The 25,598-nt window shown below is 41.8% G+C and overlaps 1 protein-coding gene across 2 annotated transcripts in view; it reads left to right on the forward strand.

Annotated features, from left to right (window-relative positions):
* Positions 1–24,995, forward strand: part of pvrl2l (PVR cell adhesion molecule related 2 like) — a 315,388-nt gene extending 290,393 nt beyond the window's left edge. The window contains exons 7-10 of one of the 2 annotated variants that reach the window (XM_026155452.2): positions 10,762–10,894; positions 15,111–15,168; positions 21,425–21,520; positions 23,896–24,995. In XM_026155452.2, the coding sequence (XP_026011237.2) occupies positions 10,762–10,894; positions 15,111–15,168; positions 21,425–21,520; positions 23,896–24,081 (473 nt within the window). In that variant the 3' untranslated portion in view covers positions 24,082–24,995. The remainder of the gene's footprint in view (positions 1–10,761; positions 10,895–15,110; positions 15,169–21,424; positions 21,521–23,895) is intronic. The other variant, XM_080296640.1, reaches the window with a different exon arrangement.
* The last annotated feature ends 603 nt before the right edge of the window (positions 24,996–25,598 follow it).

The following is a 25,598-nucleotide window of genomic DNA, read 5'->3' on the forward strand; positions in this document are numbered from 1 at the left end:
TGCAATAGCTTAATAAAAGTAATGCATACTTGTTACAATGTAAGAGTAAACAGAATACACTTAAATATCACTGAACCCGACCTTCATCTGAATGCTAGCTATCCCAAATCTGAAACACAGCTATAGGGACCAACCCAAGCCAGCTGACTGGTAGCTCTCTGGGGCCCCTGCCCTGTGTATTTTACTGTATGCAGTGAGGATGAAGGGACCCTCCGACTCATTTGTGCCCCAGGCCTTACCCACGATAGAGTGTTGTAAGTTGCATCACATGAAACGCTTTGTGACTTTGTTGTACTTGTACTGGGAATAACAAAGTTCTGATAGCGTACTGTTCACCCTACTGTGGCCCAATTCCACTGCACCTCTGAAGTGCCTCCACAAAGAAACAATTCACTCTGTTGTTGGTTTAAACAGCCGATTTTCCACTCCATACTGAGCATGTCCTCAGTTCTTGGTCCCTCTGAAAAATCTCCTTTGATGCACCTTCCTTTGCACGCCTCCCCCCCAGCCCCCCCACCCCCTCCTCCAAGTGGTTTGATGTAATTTGACTAGGTAGGTGACATCTCTTTTAAGAGAGGGGACAACTTGAAATGTCAGCTTCAGTGTGTTTACACAAAGAAAGGAGAAGAGGCAGAGGTACCAAGGAGGCAAGTCAGTAAACGTTTCACTCCTTTTCTCTCCTACTTCACATCTGTTTCTCCCTCTTCATTTGCGTTTTCTCCCCCTTTCTTCCTCCAGCCGATTTCTCCCTCTCTCTCTGAGTGTGACCTAGTTTGATCCTGAATGGTTTGGGGCTGTCTGTCTCTGAGATAAACTCATTTGCTCTGGATCATTTGGAGAGCAATGCCATTTCGCTCCCCCTACCCCCCACCACACGCTACCCCCGCTCTCCTCTACCCTCGATGTTATTTGGGGTTGCGAGCAACAGAATGCGTCGAACGTGTCTGGGTGTGCGTGTGTGCATATGTGTGTGTTCTTTAATCTGTTAAGTGCGGGGAGACATATGGGGAGAAAGGACAGAAAAAGCTCACACACAGAGCTGTCAGAAAATGAAAGGGGATCTCTGGCTTCAGATAAGGTTGTGAAGTGTTGCATATCCAAAGATATCTGTCTCACAAACACAGAGCACTGATAGGCAGATTTATTCAAAAAGGTCATGCTGCGCTTGCGCTTGTCTGCGTGCTATAGTGCGTTTGTATGAGCTTCAATATGCAATGGGATTTTAAAGATCCCATCAGATCTGCTTCCCTATTAGAGAAACGTGTAGGTGCGCATGTGTGTTTCTGCGTGTGTGCTTTGTTTCTCTGCAGGCTGCCGAAGCTGCCGTACTGTAAGAGAGAAGCCGTGGGTTGGACGGCTCTCATCTAGTCTCAGAAGGCTAATTACACTGAGTGCACAGTGATGGAGCTGCCTTGAAATTATTTATGATTCTTCCGTTGTCCCACTTGTTCTTATCAGCCAAGTCATCATCTGATGTGTCCTCAATTGGCAAATAATTTCTGATCCTCATCCTTCCGTTGTCCTCATTTTCTTTTGTTTTCTCCAGCAATTACAGTGCAGCCACCTCGCACACACAAATATCTTCAAGCAGCCAAGAAGAGTTTGTCTGTATTGGAGCTTTGCTAGCTTTGGGAAAGGCTGATTCCAAAAACCTGACATTTAAAATTGATGTTTTACATCATTAAAACAATTTCAGCTATAAAACTCTCTCGTACCACAGCTGCACTCAATACAATCTCTCAACCTCTAGCTTTTTCCTGGTTTCCTCCTCAGGGAGAACTCCAACAAAAAAGGACCCTGAAACATTATCAGTGCAACTATCAGCCTTTCAGAACTGTATGCATTTGTTTTCAACATATCAGAGATAAAACAGGCACCTGAATTTGAATTACAGAATCTTAGGAGCAGAAGAAAGCAGCCCCACTGTAGCCTGAGCAGCAGCACTTCTTTTTAGGCTGGTTTGTCTCATAGAAATCCTCAAGTAATTAGTGCAAATATCTTCAAATAAAGCACACGCTTGTTCACATCATTACCATGATAAAGCTCCAGTTCTTTGAATAATTCAACCAAAAAACACATTTTTGCTCAATAAAAAAAATGTAATGATTTGAAAAACTCCTGCGTTAGTATTTCTAATATTCACTTCAAGCCCAAATCTCCAGCAAACACTCAGCTTAAATCAAAAGAGTGATGAAAATGGTGCTCATTTAGCTTAGAAAATCTGGTGACATAAAAGGAAGAAAAGTGGTAACTTTACAGTTTGAACAATCAGCCTATGTATTCTGAGGACAGTCGCCAGTAGGAGGCGACTGTACTCAGTGGCTAAAACTTTACCTCTGGACAGATGGGATGACACCACGGTGGCTATGTGGAGGACTATATATGCAGGCCGAGGGTCTTGAACCTGCTGCTCCAGAACCACATGTGACGCTCTTGTCCATTTCCAGCAGCTCCTTTTGATATTGATATCAAATTAAATTAATATGAATATGGAAAGATTTGTTTACTTTCACTGCCAAGGCTGCTGGCTTACCAGTGTGTTTTATTTGCTCTTTATTTGTTTTAGTCTAATTTCAACTGAAATCCATTTCTTCTATTACTTAAAAAAAAATGAAACCATATATTTAATTTATTATCTAAGTGGGTTAAAATTAGGTAGGATCTTTTGTACAAACACAGGTAGAAAACTTTGCTTGATTTAGCATCATCCATCCATTCGCTTCTGCTTATCCTTTTCAGGGTCGCGGGGGGCTGGAGCCTATCCCGGCTGTCTTAGGACGAGAGGCAGGGTACACCCTGGACAGGCTAACAAAGACAACCATTCGCACTCACATTTACTCCCGCATTCACACCTATGGTTTTAGTTTAGTGTTAGTGTTTCCAGTTAACCTAACCCCACTCAGTGCATGTCTTTGGACTGTTGGACGAAGCCGGAGAACCCACGCAAACACGGGGAGAACATGCAAATTCCACACAGAAAGACCCTGGACTTGAACTCAGGACCTTCTTGCTAACCACCGTGACATCAATTTAGCATCAGGGTAATCAAAATGAAACGTTAACATACCAAATAATCATCTAACGCTAACATTAGAGTAGTGAAGTGATTTTAATTTACAAGTACCAGAAACGTTGATAGAGTAATTCATAATTGGCAGGCTGTGTCACCTTTATTTTAAGCACATAGTGTGTTTTGGAGCAACAACGAATGAATCCACCTGTATTCAGTTGCATATATAGACAGACTACTCCCAAAACATGAAAATACTGTTTGCCTTTTCTAATCAATTGGCTGTGTCTGTGGATTTGAAGTCAACAATAATTGCATGTTTAACCTCTGATACTACACTCGCTGCAGGGGGAGGTGTGCCAGAGGAGAGGTTTCTCAATGTAAAACAGCTGCAGTTATACATAAAATCCGCTTTAATGTGCAACACACCATTTAATTATGCTGATCTTCGCAGAGCTCTTTCTCTCGTTCTGCTTCTTTCTCTCCCACTCACCTTTTCCTTTCTCTTCCCCGCTCTCTCTCTCCCTCACTCACCATCTCTTGGACCTCTTTTCTGAAGTGCCTAGCAAAAAGGAAAGACATTTTTAGGTTCTAAGATTATAATCATTTCGTTTTTATTCATCATAATTGCTTGCTGATTGCAGTAATTTCTCTACACTTATAATTTTAGAAGTCTTTTTAGTGCTTGGTGGCCGTATGCAGCATGCCATATTTATAGATTTATGTTTATCCTGTCCGTGTGTGCATGCGTGTGTGTGTGACTGTGAGTCAGTTTGTCTTTTCAGAGCTGGTAAATACAAGAGGGCGCACTAATGTCGCTTTTTGTGAGTCAGAGTTGTTGTTGGTGATGGTGGGAGTGGGGAGCCTTGGGAAAAATAGGTGTTTTTCTAAAGGAAGGATAAAGAAACACAGGCATTTCTTCATGTTGGCACTCCAGCAGAGAGCAAGTGAGCAACAGACTGAGATATAAAGCGACGGAGAGGCTGTGAAACAGAAGGAAACAAAGTGAGTGAGTGTGGCTTAATTGGAGGCATAAAGAAGCACAGTGCAGTAATCTGATGAAGGACTGAAGGACGATAAGTGTTAAAAGAGAAAAAGTCGTTAAAACATGGCATCGGAAAGAATGAGAAGATACAGAGAGGAGGTGAAAGGGGAGAGGAACTATGAGCGGCAGTTGTTTTTCCAGTGTCACTCACGGCCTCCCTCGGGAGTGTTTAGACCTTTAAAACCTCCTCTTTTCCAGAGGCCGCTAACACTCCTATCACCCTTTACCCCTCCTCTTCCCTCCATCGTTTCACTGCTACACATCTCTCCATCGCCCTCCTGCTTGAACTCCAGCACTGCTGAGTTTTCTCTCCTCCATCCCCGCCCCACTTTCATTCTGCTCTCTGTTTTCCTTCCTTCCTTCTGTTCCTTCCTCTGTTTTCCTCTCCCGTCGCTCCTCTTTTGTTCCCGCCGACTCTCAGATCTTCGTATTCTTTTCTCGACTCCCCTCCTGCTTCCCACCTTTCCTCCGACACTGAAGCCGCTATTTATAAATTGACTAACTGTACGTGAGCGTGGCGTTCGGGGAGAGAGGCAGGCAGAATGAAAGGAAGTGCGCGAATTGTTTCGTGCTGGTGTGCAAAAACAAAGCTGTGCAACAAACTTCAGCTGCTGAATCTGTAACAGTCGTTCATATCCTGTCACGCTGCATCGCGTCATGTTACATTTCAGGCATGCAGCCGCGGCAGTTTGTAGAAAAACCTGTTTCTTTTAAAGTTCTCGGAGGTCTTGAGCAATTTTTCTCAAAACATTTGGTTAACACAGCTTTAAAAAGTGTGAGGCAGCTATTCAATCAACTGTGAGTTTAGCGTTCACTTCTTGAAATGGCCTTTTATGGATGAGTGAACAGCAGCACCAGCCTTCAGTTCTGAGTATAACATCATTTCACTGGTTATTGTTACAACTCCCCATTTTCTACAGGACTGTGAATCTGTGCGACTTCTGCAAGACAGACATTGTTTGACTTGAAATTACAAAAAAATAGGCTTTACTGCTGGTGTGTGTTGCTTCACACACATTTTGAACGCTGTCTTTCGCTCACAGTCAACAAAGTCTGCAGAGCCCATGGACTGTATATAAGAAAAGGCATATAGCCTTTTATTGAGACAAGTGACGCCGATGCTAACGTGTGTTAAACCCGCTTTCTTTCTTAAACCTGCCAGCAACTACTACTGCTCGCTTGATCAGTTACATCAATAATAATCTAAAGACTTTTTGAATATACAAAGTGATGCTAATTTTCTAGCTCAGGGTCCCATTCAGACTCCCATGCAGCATGATGAAGAAGATGAAGGAGGGTATGCTTCATGGGGGGGCTTCCTTGTGACTGACACGTCCCCAGTGTATCAGCTGGCAGTGTCCTTGGGCTGTCAGTCAGATGTGTAATGTCTGGTGTCAAGAAATCAAGACTGCAAAAGCCAAAATGCTACAGTTGAGGCTCAAAAAGGTTACAGTTACTATGCTGTATATACGTTAACATAACAGTAAAGGGTAAGCCTTTGAGGTACCACAGCTGTCATAAATCCCTCAGGACTGCTGATTAACCAAAGCACATGGTTTAAACATAATGCCATCGCTGATGTTATCGACTGTTGATGCTGACCTGGAATTCCTGAACATTATAAGCAGACTTTTAGTTGAGCACTTGTTTTGCTGTGTGCTGTTTTTTTTGTTAAATTTTTATTTTTTTTATTCATGTTGTGTATCAGAGAGAGTTAAGAGCGGGCCTTGGGCGCAATGTGTTTCTCTGTTGGCTAATACAGCCCACACACTGGAGCCTTTCGCATGGGAGAGAAATGGAGCACTTTACACAGGGATTGTTATTTCAGTTTCATTTAAACTCCATGTGATACAGTAGCAATTTCTCACCACTTGAGTGTCACTTAGATAATAGCATTATATCTGCAGATTTGGGGTGCTCAGCTGCCAGGCGATGGAGTGAAAAACGGACAGAAATAGACGGAGCTAAAGGAGTGAAGGTCTGCTGTGGTGCGCTTGTGCACACCAGTGAATTCTCACCCACTCGTTTTTTACATTTAAAAAGTGTTCCTACAGTGCGAAGCCTAGGCTATTGATTTAAGAGTATAAATGTTTGATAATTCAGATAAATATTCTACAACTCCAATAGCAGCGCTGATGAGGAAATCGGCCGCTCTGTTAGATAAACATTGAATGTAATGGATGAGGTGAGTGAACGTGAAAGGAGAGGTTTTCTACGGTTTGTTTGAACCAAAGAAATAGAGCAGAATTTGTGTTGACTCACCACAGGTGAAACATCCATGTGGGGATTTAAAAAGTTGAAGTAAATAAACAGAATCAAATGGACTTGGCCCTGCGGGTCATAAATAAGTGATTTTAAAACTTTTTGGTTCTGTTTTTTTCTGTTTATGTTGAACTTTCGGCTTGAACTAGGAGCTGGAAATAAATGTATATTGTTATGTTAAGGCATGTTTCCATCCATATATGGTGCAAATTTTGAGAAAAAGCATTCCCTATGATGTCCAGGAACCACTGCAACACAGTGGGAATGAGGCAAGAAGGTCCTGGGTTTGAATCCACTGGCCGGCTGTTGGCTCTCCTTGTTGAGTTTGTGGATTTTCCCTCTGCCTGCATTGGTTCTCTCCAGGCACTCCCAGAGCTTCCTCCTACAGTCCAAAGTAATGCTATTAGGTACACTGGTGATCCTAAATTGGCAATAAATGTGACTGTGAGAAGGTTGTCTGCCTCTCTGTGATAACCCTTTGATAGACTGGTGACCTGTCTTGGATGTAGAAGTGAAAGATTTTGGAAAGGGTTATATATAGGGTATTTCTAAGGTTTGGGGACTGCAGCTAGAAAATGGAAAATGGAGAAGCTGGAGTGGCTGGCCTACCAAAATGATTCACAGAGCGCAATGACAACTCATACAGGGGGAAACAAAAGAACTAAGAACAACATCGAACCGCAGGCCTCACTTGTTTCAGTTATGGTCAGAGATCGTGATACAACAATAAGAACTATAATAACATAAGAGGCTGGACAAAAATTGCAATCATAGGAGCGTTCCAAGGAGAAAACAACTGCTGACCAAAAAAAACACAAAGACTCGTCATCTTGATGATCCCCGATACTTTTGGGAAAATATTCTTTGGACTGATAAGACAAAAGTTTAACTTTGGAAGGTTTGAGTCTTGTTACATTTGGCACAAAACTAACACAGCAACAGTCAACAAGTGTTAGCGTGATGGTCTGAACATCAGTTCATGCCCTAAAGCTAAATCACATTTCGGATATGCAGCAAAGCAATGATCCGAAATACAGCAGCAGGTCCAACTCTGAAAGCTAAAAAGCAAAAACCAAATGAAAGTTTTGGAGGTTTGGTTTTGACCAAGTCAAATGTCCAAAATAAAATCTGATTGAAATGCTTTGGCAAGGCCTTGAACACACTGTTCACGCTCAAAAACCTTCCAGTCTGCCTTAATTAAATCAGTTCTGCAAAAAAAAAAAAGAGTTAAAATTCCAACAATGTCAAAGACTTATTGAAAGTTATCCCAAGAGCTTGTTCGTGCTGCCAACAGGGGTAGATTTGAATAGCTTTTCCCCCTTAATACGAAGGAAGAGGCCTCAAGGCAGACACAGGACATGCTGGAGAAATTATATCTCTCGGCTGGCCTGGGAACACCTTGGTGTTCCCCCAGACAAGCTGGAGGAAGAAGATGGATGGATGGATGGAATCATCATTTGAAAACTGCATTATGTATGTTCTCAGGTTGCTCTTTCTCTAAGGTTAAAATCTGGAATATGTAACTGTGACAAACATGCAAAAAAAAAACTCAGCAAGGCAGTTTAACGTGAAAGTAAAGCACTATCCTGCAAAACCCGACCTTTTTAATAGCACCAAGCTGGCAAATAGCTCGCTTCCAAGTTTTCCAGACGACTATATATTTTTTTAAAACCAGCTGGCATGAGCCAATTTAATATTCTAGTTGCTTTAAATCTAACCAAACAACCAGATAAAATCCCAAACGCAGAATGCAAAATCAAACATCCATAATTGAGCTGTCATAGTTTGCTCTGCTCTTCATATTCTGACCCTGTGCTCTCATAGTCATGGCTTGCAAATTGATAAGAGCTCTGGTTTTCTATCTCTTTCCATACTTATGTAAATTAATTTCTCTCTTGTGTCCACACATACTGCCTGGCATTTCCTGACCTTTTATTTTTGGGACCCTTTACTTCAGGGCCTCTCTTGTGGCCATGTAAAGATGGACGGCTGTCAAAAATGAAAAGAACGGTTAGCGATTGGTCCTGTTATTACCCTATTTATCTAAAAATAGAATATTGCCCTCGTCAGTGACATTTTCAAGAGTTAAACGTGAAAACTTTGTTGAATATTCAGCTGCTCAAAGAAACTAGAAGAAATTGCATTCAGTTTATCTGCCTCTATTGAAGTTGCACATAAAGGCAGGTGGATAGACACAAGTTTACTGTGGCAATGTGCAATTCAACATCTCTGCTCCGCCTGCAGTCAGAACAACAGGTGGGTTTGACGAGGATATTGCCTGATGCTTTTTGCCTGTTCAGAAGTGGATTTCCTGAGAGATTATTAAGACCAGTTTTGCATCTGCCCTGCTAGAAACAAACTGCTTTCCTCTTCCATCCATCTTCCCTTCCCTCCAGGGCTGTACTCTGTTTCACATCCTCCATCTCTGACCAATCAGGTTTCTGTGCCTCTCCCGGGTGGGAAAAAAAATAAAATAAGCCCATTCCCCCACCCACCACTTCCATATTTTCCACGCAGCTTCTGTTGTGCGCCACCGTGACTCATTGTTTATTGAAAAGCAGTCTGTTATTGACCACAAAAAAAAAATCAATGGCAAACATCCGCAGTGTAAACTCTGATAACACCGTGGAACACATCAAACGAGCATGCAAAGAGAAAAGAGGAAGTTGCATTTATGTTTGTGTGGTTTTACAGTTCGAGCAATGAGGAAAGGCTGGTGTTACCCTCTCCTCCCCCTCCCTCCATCTGCCTCCCCTCATTTTCCTCATTCCTTCCCACATCTCCCATCTAGCTTTATTTCTTCTTCATGTTTACCCCTCTTTCCCCTTCTCATTCTATTCCTCGCCTTTTCCCTCAGACTGTGTATGTGATCATGCATAACTTAGACTTGCTACCTCTTCTGTCTGTGACCAATATGGCAGACATGGTAACTGTGAAGACACACACAAACACACACACAGGCCTGGATTTATCCAATTAATATAAAATACTTGCCATATCTATCTATTTATCTATATATCTATAAGGTTGGAACAGAGTGCCACCTGCTGGCCAGGAAGAGCAAATGGATCCTTATTTTATTCATGGGTAAAATCAAACACTGGTTGATCATATGAACAACTTACAATTAAGGGGTTTGCTTATATAATTAGCAATAATATAGTTTATCTTTACCTTTTTATTTTTACAATTATTTCATGCCTCTGAAACCTCTACAGCCATTTTAATAGAATAATCACCTTAATGAATGATCAAAAAATATCTATTATTGTGTTCCATTTTTTGTTTTTTCATTGAAAAGTGTCGTATTGATGTTGTTTTTGCCTTATCATTTGCATCAATGTACTCGAGGCTAATGGCTTTAAACCCAGGAAACACATTTGTGTGATTGTTGCAAATATGTTTTCAGTCTCAAAAGCTACGATTAAAGAGAAGAGTCAAGCAGTTCTGTGTGCTGTATTTACAGCGCCGTTTTTTCTTGCTGCAGCAGCAACAAAGGTTGTTTTTTTTATTTATATATTTTTTTAGATAAACACTCAAACATCAGCTAAACATAATGCTAAACGAGTGGAAATTGTGTGGGCTATTATCCTTTTATCATCCCCTTATCAAATGCAGTAGTGTGTGTTTACTTCAGTGTTACTGATGAAATAGGTCTTCATAAGGGGAGAACAAAAACCTGTGAAAAACAGCTCAACCCTCCCTTTTGTTGTTTCTGCCAAACTCCCTGTGATAGTCAGCAGTTGAGCAGAACGATCCTTGCTGGATATTGTGTGCCGTTTGCAGCTGCTGTCAGCCTGTTCTTCTCCCTCTCTCTCGTTTTTTTTTTTCTTTTAAATAAGAGCGAACGGTAATGAGAGGCTTTTACAGTCAATTCAGATGCCTCACTGCCCTCTGGAAATCATAAACAGGCTCTTAATTGAAGGGAAATGTCGAGGTCAGCATGAGGCTCAGCTGAAGATTTACAGCATTCATGAGTGTTGGCGTATAACAGAGACCTTAGAAGTGCTTTCATTTACTAGAATTTCTATGAATTCTTTATGTCTCTCCTTCTTTGTATCTGTGTTTCCGTGTCACCTTTTATTGGTGCATACATTGCTGACACCGAATAGAAAGTTGGCTTTGATTTTCTTAGTCGTGTACAGCTTCTTGTGATGGCTCATTTTACTCACGTGCCATTTTTGCGTCTGCGTGTTTGCTGTTTGTTTAACATGTTTTCCTCAGTTTCAGTTTTATGTTTCTCACAGCTACAAATTATCTTCTTTCATTCTATCTTCTTGCTTCTGCAAAAAAAGGAAAAAACACATAAAAGAACAAATTTTTGCAAGTGAGCAACATTAAAGTGCCAGTAGCAGCCCCATGAAATTTAAATGAACTGCTGATAATCTTCTCCCTCTTTTCTCTCTGTTTTTCATTCGCGTCTCTTCTCTGTGTCCCCTGCAAGAAGAGGAACGGCAACTCATCCAAGGTCCATCAACAGGTGCCGTAATAGGAGCGATCCTCGGTGCTCTCATCTTCATCTGCATAGTCATCATCGGCACCATCTTCTTCATCCGCAACCGGCAGGAGGACGCAGAGTAAGTCTTCATTAGCAATCCTGTATCTACTTAATCGTTTATTTAACCTCCTGAGCAAAACTAATCCCCCCTCGAGGACTAAGGCTCATTAAGACTTGTTACATGTCATGAGGGAACCCACCAGAGGAAGCTCTGTGATAAATCCTGACCTGAAGTTTATAGCATGAGGCTGCTGGGAGATTTTATTCCCAAAATGTTCTGCTCTGAGCTCCCATTTCAGCTCCTGCAGTTCCCCTCCTGGGCTTCAGCTGTAAATGGAGATTTATTAAACTCCAGTTTGAAGGAGGGGTTTTCCAATCTGAGGCTTCTTGTAGAGGCCTCCAGTAAATTAACAAACATGCAGCTATTGTTTACCGCCTGTTTGCTGAGTCAGGGGTTAATTAGATTTCGTTGGAGATGCCTTGCTGATGCCGTGCAGCTACTTCCAGTAAACTGATGCAACAAAAAAGATGGAATTTATGGTGATTACTAAGCATAAATGATTAACCATAAATAATGCTTGCAGAGTCAGGGTCAGAGTAAACATCTACTGAGTGATTAATAATTCTGATTAAGGATAGGAAAAGAACCTCTGTCCAGTGGCGGTCCTAGCCTGTTTGGCGCTCCGGGCTAACACTCCCTCTGGCGCCCCCCCCCCCCCCCCCCCCCACACACACACACACACACACACACACACACACACACACACAAATCATATTATGGATTGTACATTAACATAAAACTGTTGTCAAAATTCACCAGAGAAACACACACACACACATATGAAGAGAGAGAGAGTGTGCATAGTATGCAAACGGCTACCAAACAGCCATCATAATTCGTCATACAATGAGAACAGGACAAATCAACAACTGACAATGACTAATTAATATTAAAATCTGTAACATAATGTATTGTTTGGAGTTTAGTCTGTTACTGTTACTATTTTTACCATTTCTTCTTGGAGCAACTGTAACGCACATAATTTCCTTCCTGTATCTTTTACTCGTTTCTCCTCCTCTTCTTTTCCCTTTTTTCTAAACTGAGGACCTGATGGCTTTGAACTTTTCTTGTCCATCTTCCATTGGTTTTAATTTTGCACTCCAGTATGAACACCCATTCCCCAACCCGAGGATCACCACAACATAACCTAACAGACCTACACCTTAGTTCACAGATTCACTTTGTCTAGGGTGTATTTCTGGGATTTCACACAACCCAGGATTCAAATCATGAATACATAATTTACAACATTATGAATGAAATGTGCTCTACTTGGAAGCAGCCGCCCCCCTCCCCTTTCGACGGGTTGTGTGTGAGACTTTAAATCATCAAACTGTAAATTATAAATTTTTAATTGTTATTGATCCCTTTACCCCGAGTCCTAAAGCATATATTTATTTTCTTACTCTTCTTATATTTATTGTTTGTTTACTTGCACTGCTGTAACTGGAGTCTCATCGTCTCGTCTCTCTATAAACTGGACTGTATGTAGCGGAGATGACAATAAAGTTTACTTTGACTTCAGCAGCGAGCAGGCGCACCGAGGGCTCTCGCGCTCACTTTTCACGTATAGAATTTCGAAAAACCATCGGTGCAAATTATAAGTCTGTATCATAATGTCTGGTGTTTTTGTGTTTGTTGTTTTGTTTTTATTTTGTTTTATTTTGCGAGTTGGTTATTAGATGCTGCTCCAGCCAGCCAGAGAATCCCCCGCCGCCCCGCCCTCTCCTCCCTGTGCCGCAAGGGAGTAGAGGGCCCCACTCACCTCTTCACGGCTAACTGCCCCTTAGTTTTATCTGCTCCTCAGAAATCAAGAGTTTTGGGGAGGAGGTGTGGATGTGCGCTGTTGCCCAGCAGTCAGATGTTCATGTCACATCTGTCCGCTCTATTCACCACACATATCACCTCTGGGGGTAGCTAGTGCGTCTTCTTACACATCTGTTGGGGCGGAGGTATGTGTGTGTATGACTGGGCCTGAGTTTGGGACTTGTTGCGCCTTAACCCCTGTGGGACATGGCGGAGGGTTGCTCCTCTTACTGCTCCCATTTGATCGTTACTGCCTCTTTGTGGATGTCAGTAGTTGGTGGTTCGGTGCACATGGTCAGATGATCTGGCGTGTTCACTGACCTGCTTCCTTGGAGGTTGTGTTTCAGGGTGGCTCAGGCCTTGTTGTGGTGGGGGTCTCTGGGGGGTGTTGGGCTGTTATCAGGATCCTGGGGCACAAGGCCTCTGGGCCCGGTCCTTGGCTCGTGTCTGGTGGATGGTCAGCTGCCCATTGCTCCCAAGGAGCTCATTGCTCCTTTGGAGCTCTTGCCCTGCGGCCATGGGGGATCTGTCTTCCTTCTGCTTCGCTGGGCATGCAGTTATTATTGTGACGTGCAGCCTCTTCAGTGCTCTTGGTGGGCTGCGGACGGCCCGGGTCTCCTGGGCCTTCCTCTGTCTGGTTCTGGCTCCCAGGGGCCGTGTTGCGGCGTCTAATCCTCTTTATCAAGTACTTTCATGACAAATGCACACACACTTTGTTTGTTTTTGTTGTTATTTCTCTGTCAGTTGGTTTGTCTTGATTGTGTTTTGTTACGAATGCAGCAACTGATGACCTGTCATGTTTTATTTGTACTTGGTCCTTTATTGTTATGTTTATTCCCTATTTTTCTCTTTTTTCTTATTCTTTCTCTTTTCTCTTCTCTTTTCTTACGCCTGACAGCTCTGCATTCTTACACTCCACATATATAAAATAATTAAAAATAAATAAAAAACAGGTGAACAAGAGAAGCCTATAAAGTTCATAGATCTCCTCTCCTCAGATGTGTTTGGTACAACGATGCACTCAGACCATGGTTCTGCTTGTCAAAGCTGCCAGACAGACCGGGTTACTAAAAAATAAAAATAAAAGTTGTGTCTTACCGGTGTCAGCAGCAGCTTTCAAAAGGAGCAACAAGGTGAGCAGTCTCCATTTTGGCTTTGCATCACATTTTTCACAGTTTCTCTAACACTTGGTGAGTAGTTTGGCTGTTTGCAGACAAATTGTTGTCTCTGGTGACCACAGCAACCGGCTCACAGCCAAAGTGATCACACGAAGATTTTCAGTCCAGTACTGCACACCTCTTTCTCTACAATTACTCACCAACATGGTCACAGAAAGCATTTTCCCAAGCAGCCAGAGGTCTCTGCAACCAGTTGGGGAACATGTTTTTCTATTGTGACCAACAAACTGGCCTCTAGGCTGGTGTGATGGAGGCCTAAGGCTACCATCTGTGATTAGCATCTATATTGGTTGATTGTACTATGGTTGCTATGTACAGACACGGATACCTGTAGTTATTACTTAGTAATGCTATAATTTCACTCTTCAAACCTGAAGAACAAATGTTTTGGACTGCATATCAAATAGCATAATTTGCTATTAAAAAGGCTCAAAAAGCACCAAAAACATGGTCAAGAGGTCGAGTACTATGACTCATGTTATTACCCAAGCCCGAGAGCTGCTGGCATTTGTCAGTCAAAGCAGCCACAGCCAGAAAGAAAAGATAAGTTATAAAAGGAAATTAGGTAAAGAGACCAAAACCTTTTTTTGTTTGTTAGCCACACAGGTCCACATGTTTATTTCTGTAGTAAAATTAGACATTTTAACATCACAGGCTATGGTGGTAGATGCTCTTTTGTAACCAGCTTCAAGTGGCCACTCCAAAAACTTCAGTTTTTGGCAGTTTAGCATTGGCTTCATTTTTCAGCTCTAAGCATGATGCTTGGATGAAACTAGGGTGAATATTGGAGCCCAGAAACACAACTCCACGTGAATGAATGCTGGTACTGCATTATTTCTGCTGGGTGATAAGGTTATTGTTGTTATTTTTGACTTGTTAGGAGAGGCTTTACTGTGTCTGTGGTTTCGTAGAGGCTTTTAAAGGTTTCTTAAATGAAGCTGTGGATCTTATTTTCAAATCCTACGTGTTGACGGGTTCTCCAAGTCCATCTACGGTAGCACGCATTTTTAAAAACGCTTTCTAAAGTTGATTTCTTAACCATCAGTGCTTGTTTTTCTTTAACTCAAAATGTTTGGGGTTTTTTTTCCCTCATAGTGCTGAATTTTGTAAGAAAAGAATCTAGATTAAATGACTTTATATTTCTGTGATCTCTCAGTGGCCCAAGTTGTTTCTCCGTTGAATACAAAGAAATCTGTCTTAACGAAACAGAGATCAATACCACATTACCACTTTGTCTTTTGTCCAATCAGGGGCCCACCCAAGCACAAGCCCCCTCCCCCAGTGAAGGCAGGCAGCTCAACAGAAATGGTGAGTGGTCGGCGCGGTTTCAGATCAATCCTTATTGTCACCACAATTATATTCCACTCACACACACAAATACACACACAGTCCATTTGGACACTCATGATGGGGCTAATGGCTATTGATCGGAGATCCGAGTTGGCTTACGTGTGCCGAAATAATTAGCTTGGATTTTCGTAAAGAGGTCCATTAGAGCACTCCTCTCCTCGCCATGTCTGTTACTTTACTCCATCACTCACATTTTGATACGCTTGAGCCACGTTATGTAATGTGACTAAAACTCTATAATTTTATGTTGATTAGATTGTATAAAAGATGTCTAAAAGGCTATAAATGCCTTGGCTGAAAGGAAGGTTCACAGGGTTCAACAGTGGAGGTTTATTAGGCATTTACAGGATTTTCTACAAAGCGCCGACTGTAGAACATGACCAAATGACAGCATTATCTCTGTAGCTCTATATTTATGCATAACTCTTTGAGGGCAAGTCTCGGCCAAGTCGCAAGGCTTTTCTTTTAACATTTTTCTTTCAAAGTTGCTATCAGTGGGAGTTTTTTTTACATATCTTAGATGGTGTTCTTTTGATGCCTAATGATTGAATATTCCAGCCGTATGATCGTGCAAATGCAAATTTTGAGGGAGCCACATCTGTTATCTTGTTAAATAAAGATAAATGTATTCAAACTTTTAACTTTTTATAGTTAGAACCAGCATTCCTATCAATTATGATAACCCTGTGCTCGCCAGTGTCCTGTAATTGAAATCTTGGGACAAGACTGCTACCGCTGGGTGTTTATAGAGAACGTAAGAAGTCAGCTTCCTTTGGAAGAAAAAACTTCAGGGAGTTTTGTAATGCCTAATTAAACAGGAAAGTGGTGAAAGCTCCATTTTAGTAGAATTTTGCTATAAAATGTGATAAATGTTCTCAACAGCATCAGTCATTTTTTGAACAGACCTTCATTTCCTTTTGCAAATAAAATACGCCAAACTTGTCAGTGCAATATTTAGTGGTCTAGATTAGATTAGATTAGATAGAACTTTATTAATCCCTCGGGTGGGTTCCTCTGGGAAATTCGATTTCCAAAAAAGCACAGCACCGACAGAAGTTACAGAGTTATACACACACACATATATAAATACAGAGACAATATAAATAAAATATACGAAGGGGATAAATAGAATAAATAGGAATAAAAATAAAAATACAAGTGAATTGCACATTTCAAGTATTGAGTCTATTGCACCGTTGACTATTTACAAAAGTATTGCACAAAAGGTATTGCACAGTGAGGTGAAGAGGCACTACAGCTTAGTTGTTCCCCCCTCCTTTGTCCTCCTGTTTCCCCTCCCTCTCCCCTCCAGAGAGGAGTTAAACAGTTTGATGGCGTGTGGGACAAAGGAGTTTTTAAGTCTGTTAGTTCTTGTCTTTGGGAGAAGCAACCTGTCACTGAACAGACTCTTCTGGTTGTTAATGGCCGTGTGCAGAGGATGCCTGGCATTGTCCATAATGTCCATCAGTTTCTTTAATGTCCTTTTCTCTGCCACTGTCACCAGAGTGTCCAGCTTCATGCCGACCACAGAGCTAGCCTTCCTGATCAGTTTCTCCAGCCTGGATGAGTCCTTCTTTGCTGTGCTGCTCCCCCAGCACACCACAGCATAGAAAAGTACTCCAGCAACCACCGACTGGTAAAACATCCTCAGGAGCTTCCTGCAGATGTTAAAAGACCTCAGCCTCCTGAGGAAGTACAGTCGGCTTTGGGCTTTTTTATACAGGTGCTCTGTGTTGCATGACCAGTCCAGTTTATTGTCCACCCACAGCCCGAGGTACTTGTACTTGTTGACCACCTCCACCTCCTCCCCCTCCCCCTCTATCTGAACCGGCAGTGGACCTGCTCTAGACCTCCCGAAGTCCACAACCAGTTCCTTAGTCTTTGAGGTGTTGAGTTGCAGGTGGTTTGTGTGACTCCATGCGACAAAGTTCCTCACCAGACTTCTGTACTCCTCTTCCTGATCATCCCAGATACACCCCATGATGGCTGTGTCGTCTGCAAACTTCTGAATGTGGCATAATTCAGAGTTGTAGCAGAAGTCAGAGGTGTACAGGGTGAAGAGAAGAGGGGACAGCACAGTTCCCTGTGGTGCTCCTGTGCTGCTGACCACTGTGTCAGACGTGATGTCCTTCAGCCTGACGTACTGTGGTAGTCGGAGATCCAAGCCACCAGGCAGGGGTCCACCTCCATCCTGTTCAGTTTTTCTTGAAGCATACAGGGCCGGATGGTATTAAAGGCACTGGAAAAGTCAAGAAACAGGATCCTGACCGTGCCTTTTCCCCCATCCAGGTGTGAGTGGGCTCTGTGTAGGAGGTACAGGATGGCATCCTCCACTCCGACACCCGCCTTGTATGCAAACTGTAGTGGGTCCTGGGCATGTTGTACCTGTGGTCGGAGGAGGTTGAGGAAGAGCCGCTCTAGAGTCTTCATAAGATGTGACGTCAGTGCCACCGGTCGGAAGTCATTCAGCTCATTGGGCCGGTTCTTTTTGGGGACCGGGACGATGCAGGATGTCTTCCATAGGGCGGGCACTCTCCCCAGTCGCAGACTGAGGTTGAAGACTCGTTGTAGCGGCTCCCCAAGTTCAGCAGCACACGCCTTTAGCATCCTAGGACACACCTTGTCTGGGCCTGCTGCCTTTCTGGGGCGAAGCTTCCTCAGTTGTCTCCTGACCTGATCCACTGTGACACTGGGAGATGTTTGGGAGGAGGGGAGGGGGGGAGATGTCTTGCTGCTGAGAGAGGGATTGGAGGAGGGGGGTGTCATGGTGTCAGGAAGGGGGGGAAGCGAGGGAGGTAGAAGAGTGGGGATTGGACTCTGTAGTGAAGGTGAGGGTGGGGGGGTTGTGGGCTGGTCAAACCTGTTGAAGAAGTTGTTAAGTTCGTTTGCCTTCTCCACAGTCTAATCACAATCTAGATTACAGCAGTTACTTTGACGTTATTATAATCAATAAAAACAACTGATAAGGCTTTAAAACAACAGCTGAATCGCTGTAATAATCTTAGATCTCTTTTAAAAGTGGAGTGCTCTTTAAGCATCTGAATGCAAAAACTGTGAGCAAGTTTCATAGTGCTAGGATCATATGTGAGCTAGCATGGGCAGCAGAGAGCTAAACTTCCCACGTGAAAAGCAAAGAAAGGAATAGAAATTGAATTTTATTGGCCTTTTCATTCATTTAGATTCATAACAAATTACCAGCAAATGAAATTATTGAGGTCTTGAACTGGATGTCTTTCAATCATAATCTGGATATCATGGCTGCACCTAAAAACTGGCCTTCATCAGCTCAAGTTTCATCACTTTCCAAACATCAAATTAAGTTGTGCAGAAACACAAGTAGACTTGAGCCATTAGGTGAGGACACTTGCCTGTTAACCCTCTAAGTCATCCAGTTTTTGATATGAGTTGGTTTTAAAGATTGTTTTTTATTTGTTCCCTGATTGCTAAGACATCTGAGAACAATCTAATAGAAACTAAAAATGCATGTTGCGTAGGGTTGCAATTAGCAATAGGACAGGTGGCCTCACATTTGACTCTGTATACTGTGTATACTTACATACAGAGCAGTTCATGGTCAATTCAAACACTGCACGTTCATCTGGCTGCAAAACAATCCCAAATCATCACCCCTTCATCATCGTGCTTCACACTTGGTATAGCTGGTAAAAGGTGCATGAGCTTAAACGCTGTGTGGCACTACCCATTATGCCTAAACATCTCTACTTAGCCTCTTCTGTCCAAACAACATTGCTCAAAAAATCTTGTGGTTTGTTTAGATAAACTTTGCAAACCTAAGCTGTCCTGTCGTGTTCTATATAGAGAGAAGAGGCTTTCTCCTAGCAACCCTTTGGAAAAAAAGCCATACTTGTTCAGTCTTTTTTAATTGTACTGACATAAAGTCAAAAATCAAATAGATTAAGATGTAGCTCTGAGATGTTTTGCAATTACTTTGAGCACTGCATCGTCTAACATTCAGATTTTTATCTGCTGGGCCATCCAATCCCGAGAATATTGTGGCATTTTGTTAACACACACCTGAATGGTCCAGACCAGCAAGCTGCCAAAACCTCACTTAGCTGTTATTTACCCTCTTAATTGCTATAGAAACATGTGGGTGTTGTTCACAGGGCCGCACAAAGTCCTGTGAAAATTCTTTTTCACATGACTGTAGGGTTATGGTCGCCAGCAGTCAGTAGGATAAGCCCAGTACGGTCAACGTGCCGACACATTTACACCTCAGACGATGTTCAGTTTTTCAGTCAATAGCCCTTTTGTTCCATTCACATGCATTTGGTTTGTTATAGAACAATGCAGCCGACTAAAAAGAGCAGCATGCATTTTCTATAAAAATCATCTGAAATGGCTCAGCCATGGAGATAACTAAGTAGACTGCGGTGATAATTCAGGCAGACTTTCGTCCTACATTAATATTACAGATGTTTTTACAATCCGTCACTAAGTTTTTCAAATGAAACATAAAGTAGTCAGCTGAGGTTTCTGAGGAGATAACAACAGAATGAAAAAATAAAGACAAAAGTAAGGTAAAGACACCATGACGTAGTAGCCAAATAATCTTCTCTGAGTTTCGGGTTCATGATATCATGGTAACCCTCCCTAACCTACCACAGCTTGACTACAAGTACTGTTCAGCTGGTGTAAAAAGAACCAAGGGAGACTTCAAAACAGATACACGATAACCTCCAGGATAAAGGTACAACAGTGCAGACACACCTCCCATGGCTTTCTGAATGAAAATGGGCTCCATGGAACAAGACCCCACTTTTGAAAGAGAAAGATAAAAAAAGCTCAGCTGTTTGTTCAAATGCATGCTGACAGGCCACATTGCTTCTGGGAGAATATTCTTTGGACAGAAAAAAAAACAAAATTAGAGCTTTTTGGTAAGTCGCATCAGCTTCATGTCCACAAAAGAAAATTTTCAAAGAAAGATCAAAGGAAATCCTCCCTATGAAATATGGAAGAGGCTTACTCATGTTAGAAGGTTGCTTTGCTGTGCCGGTCGCAGGGGTGCTTCAGTCTGTGCAAGGCAGAGAGAAATCATAAAAAAGACGAGTATTTGTTGAAAAAGCATCTGAGGCTGCCTAAATCACAGTTCATTGATTGTCCAACAAGCTAATGTCCCAAAATGTACTTCTTAAAGCACCAAAGGATGGACATGAAGGAAACCCTGAATCTTTCTGAAGTTTTATGAGTCCCTATTTTAAAGCAGTGTAACTGCTCTTGCTTGAAAGTTGCTGATGTCTTGAAGATGTACGCAAGTTGTTCTTTGGCGTTAATGCACGACAATACACTAGTCGTGGCAAAACTGAAGCCGATCTCACTTCAAATTCATCACATGTGAACGCTTGTTTACAGTGCCTTAAAACACTATTATTTACGGACAGTTAGTACATTTTAACCTCAATCTATGATAGTTTCCTAAACAAAACGAGGAGTTTTGGTGACTAAATGTAACCAAACAGTGAGCTAAAACCAACTGAACCAGTCATGCTTTCTTCTTATGTGGACGTATGTGTCACTCAAGAATCAACATCAAAGGATATATTGTGCATGTTTCTCTGAAGCCAGCCGTTTCTGAGACAACAGCAGTATTTCGATGCACTAGGTTGATTTAGCATGTATGGAAAGCGGTGAAACTGGCAAAGCACAAAGAACAAAGCATGCATGAAAACTGGAAGACGTGAAGTTTGGTCAAGCAAAGTTAAACTGGACTTCAAAGTGTAACCCCATTACAAGTTACCGAGAGAAAAAAATACAAGAAAGGCTTGATTGCAGTGATTGCCTTTAAAAAAGGTAAGCTCCAAAATTTTAGGTTAAGCCTCCTGAATTTTCCTTCCCTGCCCCTTTCATTATTCAAAATAATGTTATGTTAAAATCAAGCGAAAGCTCTCTCGACAATTGAATTACTGACATGTGGAACCCAATTATTTTTTTCAATTTTAACTTATTTCTGTGAAAATTCTGATTATTGGCCGTAGTAACAAAACGGCAAAGGTCGTGTGCTGAAAACATCTTTTCATGCTTGTAAATGAAACCACTATGAATCATTGTGCGTGTGTGTACATCAAATACACACACGTGTAAGAGTGTGTTATTCTCTCACAGGTTACATATTCTCACTCTAAGATCCTATTTTATTGCACTGTTTCCACTTTGCTCTCTTCCCTGTGTGTTGATGTGGTTTCTGTACATGCAGCTCAACAAGCCATCAGAGCCTCCCACAGCCACAGAGACGGCGCCTCTCAGCCCAGGAGAGGTTTACTACGAGCCCACAGGGAGAGAGCCTGTCACTGTAACTATAACACACATAAATATGCACACACACACACACGCACACAAACACGCTCGCAGATACAAAAGCATGTTTTGCTCACTGACACATGAGCCACACTTCAGCCACAGGGGCTCCATATCTGTTTGGACAGCTACACACTGTTGTGGGGAGCTCATGGTGTTTTCACTTTGTACCAATCAATCAACTGTTATTAATATTAAGCTGTGAATAATTACTTGAACTTCATAAAATGGTATTCTAATTAAATGTAAAAATGAAAGTCTTCACAACTTCCTGTGTTATTCCATAATCCCTCTGGTATGTAAATGAGTTGTGATAATTACTTAAGAGACATTCTGTAGTCTTCAGGTCAACTGATTTACATATATTATTGACAATCACATACAGTTAATTCCAAAAGTATTGAGACCTCTTTGCTTTCTGCGCACTTTACTGGACTGTAGGTTTAATTTTAAATGGATAAAAATTGTGCTTTTACCCTTTAGTCTACGCTTAATATAATAATAATCAAGTAAAAACATGCATTTATGTAAAGTACTCATACCTTTAATTCAGTGTAGAAGCCCCTTTGGCAGAAGCTTTGAGTTTTCCTGTAACTGTAGATGCTTGCACACATGGATTTAGGCGGTTCATCGTGGCGGATCCATTTCCAGACTGAATGAAAGCAGATGTTAAACATCTTCAGTCCTTCCACAGTTTGGGGGCAGGAGGGGTTAAATTTGGGCCACTTAATGAAAGTTAGAGATTCACATGTGTAGCAAAACTTACAAGGTACTGGCGTGATTGTTGGGGTGAAAAATCACCCCAGTCTCAGGACAAGCGCACGCTTTAAAATGTTTTCTTCAAGGACTTTTCTGTGTTTGGCTCCATTCATCCTTCTCTCTTCAACCCTCTATTTCTGCCCAAAAAGTTCAATATTTGCCTCATCAGATGCTTTCAGAGTGCATTAAATGCCATTTGGCAAACTCTGAGGAGGCCGCCATGTGCCTTTTAGTCCAGAGTGGCTTCTGTCTAGCTGTTCCACCTCTAAGGCCTAATTAATGAACTGCTTTCCAGCATGTTCTCCTGCATCTGCAGAGCAATTGCGGAGCCAAAGGTTACATAGTGTTTTCTATTTTAAAAGACGGGGCCAGTTCCATTAACATCTTTATGGGAGGCAGGGAAACGTTGTACATTTTTTTAGCATGGCCACAGCCAATGACATCAGTGGATGCAACTTTGGGATCACTGATAGCACAGTAACAGCTCTACACCAACACGTTCGTCTGTGAATACTTCCTCACATGTTGGTTTTTGCAACTTTACTTGTGCGATTTCACATTCAAGAATTGTACCTAAACTATATCCATTCAATTCTATTTACCGCATGTGGAATCCAATCAGGTTTTTAAGGATTAATTACAGCAAAAATTAATTACAACAAACACTAATTACAGCCTTCAGGATCCCACCAAGTGCCGGACGTCCACGATGGTGTTTTGGGGGGTAAATCTGGTCAGTTCAGCCTTTAAATAGATGTCACTTTATGCTGAGTTTGATTGCAAAGTTGCACGTAAAAAGTTGTCTTTATTGCACATTAGAAATAATTCTAAAAAGTTTTCTTGATGTCCTGCTAACAATCTGAAAGGACTTTGGTAGAGGATCATTAGGGGGTCCTTTGTCCCTCTTGGGGGGACACTCCCACAGGGTTTAAATCTGGGACTCTTCACCATTTGACCTTAGAACTGAAGAAGCTTCTCGGATGAGAGGTGAAACGTCTTCAAGCAACTCAAAGAAGTCCAGACACTTTTCTTTCCAAGCTCCTTAGACTTCGATGACCTGGATGATTGAGAACCTTCATAGACAAAACCTGACAGGACAGCTTTTCATCTTTTACCATTTTAACAGTTGTTGTTTAGCTATGTAGCAACACTCTTAAACAAACATCATTTCACCTGAGCGCAGTTTGCATTAGACGACAGTGAGGGTCTGAATTCTTTGATGTCACAGATTATTACCTCCACTAAGGAGGCTGCTTTCTTTTCTGTCTGCAAACTCGATAGCTCAAAAATTTTGAATGAATTCTGATAAAGCTTTGTAGGATTTCAGATTGGGGTGATGTTAACAAGAAAATGTGGCTTATTGGATTAAAGTTGACAAAAAACCTTATAATTGATTTTTACTGCACTATAGACTTAAATTATGTTTTAAAAGTAGGTACAGTACTGCCCAGAGCAAGCTGTGGTAAAAAAACAAAATTTACAATACAGTAAAGTGTGCAAAAGCTGAATGCTTTTCTGAATCCACTCTTTACATAATATCACCTTATAACAATTATAATAGTAACTGATAAAGTATGGGATAGTAAGCCTGTTTATGTGTCCACTTTGCAGAACCTGGACGATGAGACCACCGGAGCCCTGAACGGCAGAGCCCCTCCAGTCAAATACGACAAAGAGCGCAAAGATCATGCAGCAGACGGTCACCATAGCAATGATTTGGATTCTTCTAATCACGAGGTGCCGGCTGCCAACATTTCTCGTGGCGAAAGCTTTGTTTCTCCTGCCATGTACGTCTAGTTTTGGCAACCGGAACACCACGTCACAGGCATATGGGCAAATTCCAGGTCACGTTATTTAGCATGAAAAGTAAAGGCAAGCACACGTTTCCGCCATTTTTCTTGTAAACATTTACAAATGTTTAAAAAGTTTTAGTCCACACATGATGAATGTTTTCAATTTATTTTTATTTACCTTTCTTATTTAGTGGGTGTTATGGGTTTAAATATTTTCTCACTTAATATAAATAGTTTTTTTTTTTAATCTGTCGTAATGGTACTTGAGACAAAGAATTCGGTCAGTTAAAGTAAAAACAGCTTTTTATTTATTAATTTTATTTTTTAACCTCTGCCAACTGGAGCCAACTGGAACATCTTGCCATTAGCTTTCAGACAACCTAGAGCTACAATACAAAGCATCATGACAGACACACGCACATAGTAATCCATGATATTAGAAAACCAGAGAGCCAGTGAAATCACAATTTACAATAATTAAAAAAGTTAATTAGATGGTCAAGAGCTTGTGTAATGCACGTGAACTGGACTACACAGTGCCCTACTTCTGTGTAGTGTTAGCAAATTGTTTGATTTGCTATCAGACGCAATATGCAACATCTCGTGCGATGACCACACGGTCAAAAAATTCTTGTTGTATGTGAGGCTGCCAGTCCTGAGCTCTTCAGTTCACATCTGTGGAAAGTAAGTTCCCCTCTAAGTCAAGATGAAACACCAGGGAGCCGAGTACTACAGGGGAAGTAAAACAACCACATCTGAAGTCCTTTCAAAGCACTCCTCTTTTGCCGCTGCTTGAGTTTAGACGAGGCTGAATTCAACCCCAGGAAGTCCAAAGCCTGATCATCTGGCTCTCCAGGCAGCTTCATTAATCGCTCAAGACATTTGAAAACACATTTCAGTTATTTGTCAAGTCCCAAAATAACTGTAAAAAACCCCCCAACTCATCCTTGCCCAGATTACGGTCCAATAGAGAAACATTCCACTTTATTATGTTGTCAAAGAGCCTCATCTGTCCCTGCAACTGTCAGAGCGACGGGGCTGCTCGTTAGCGCTAACGAAGGGGAAGTGACATCGTTTTCAAGCTCTGTAACCTGGCAACATCACATCATTTAAAGTCCACGATTCATATTTGTTCTTGTTAATTGCAAGAGTCGGTAAGAGTGTGGGCTGGGGAGTGAAGGAGACTAAAGAAAAGCACACACGCAGGAGTGCACACACACAAACAAAAAGCCTCCACCAATTTTTGCTTTCAGTCCTCTAACAAATCACACAGAGTTGAGGAAAACATCATAAGGAATGTATTACAAAATGTGTAAATGCTCGGCATATATTAGAAGGATACTGCCATTACAGCCATTTTAACAGATTAGAATGGTCACAAAATCCGATATATGCAGATCATTTCGCACATGTCGAAAATATGCAGTCTGCATTTTATCCAAGAGTCGACTTGAAAGGGAAAAAAAACGCGAAAAAAAAGGCGAGCGACAACTTTGCCTTCAGGCTGAATCAAGAATTGGT

This window comes from Astatotilapia calliptera, chromosome 22 (assembly GCF_964374335.1).
Source record: "Astatotilapia calliptera chromosome 22, fAstCal68.1, whole genome shotgun sequence".
NCBI classification, from domain to species: Eukaryota; Metazoa; Chordata; class Actinopteri; order Cichliformes; family Cichlidae; genus Astatotilapia; species Astatotilapia calliptera.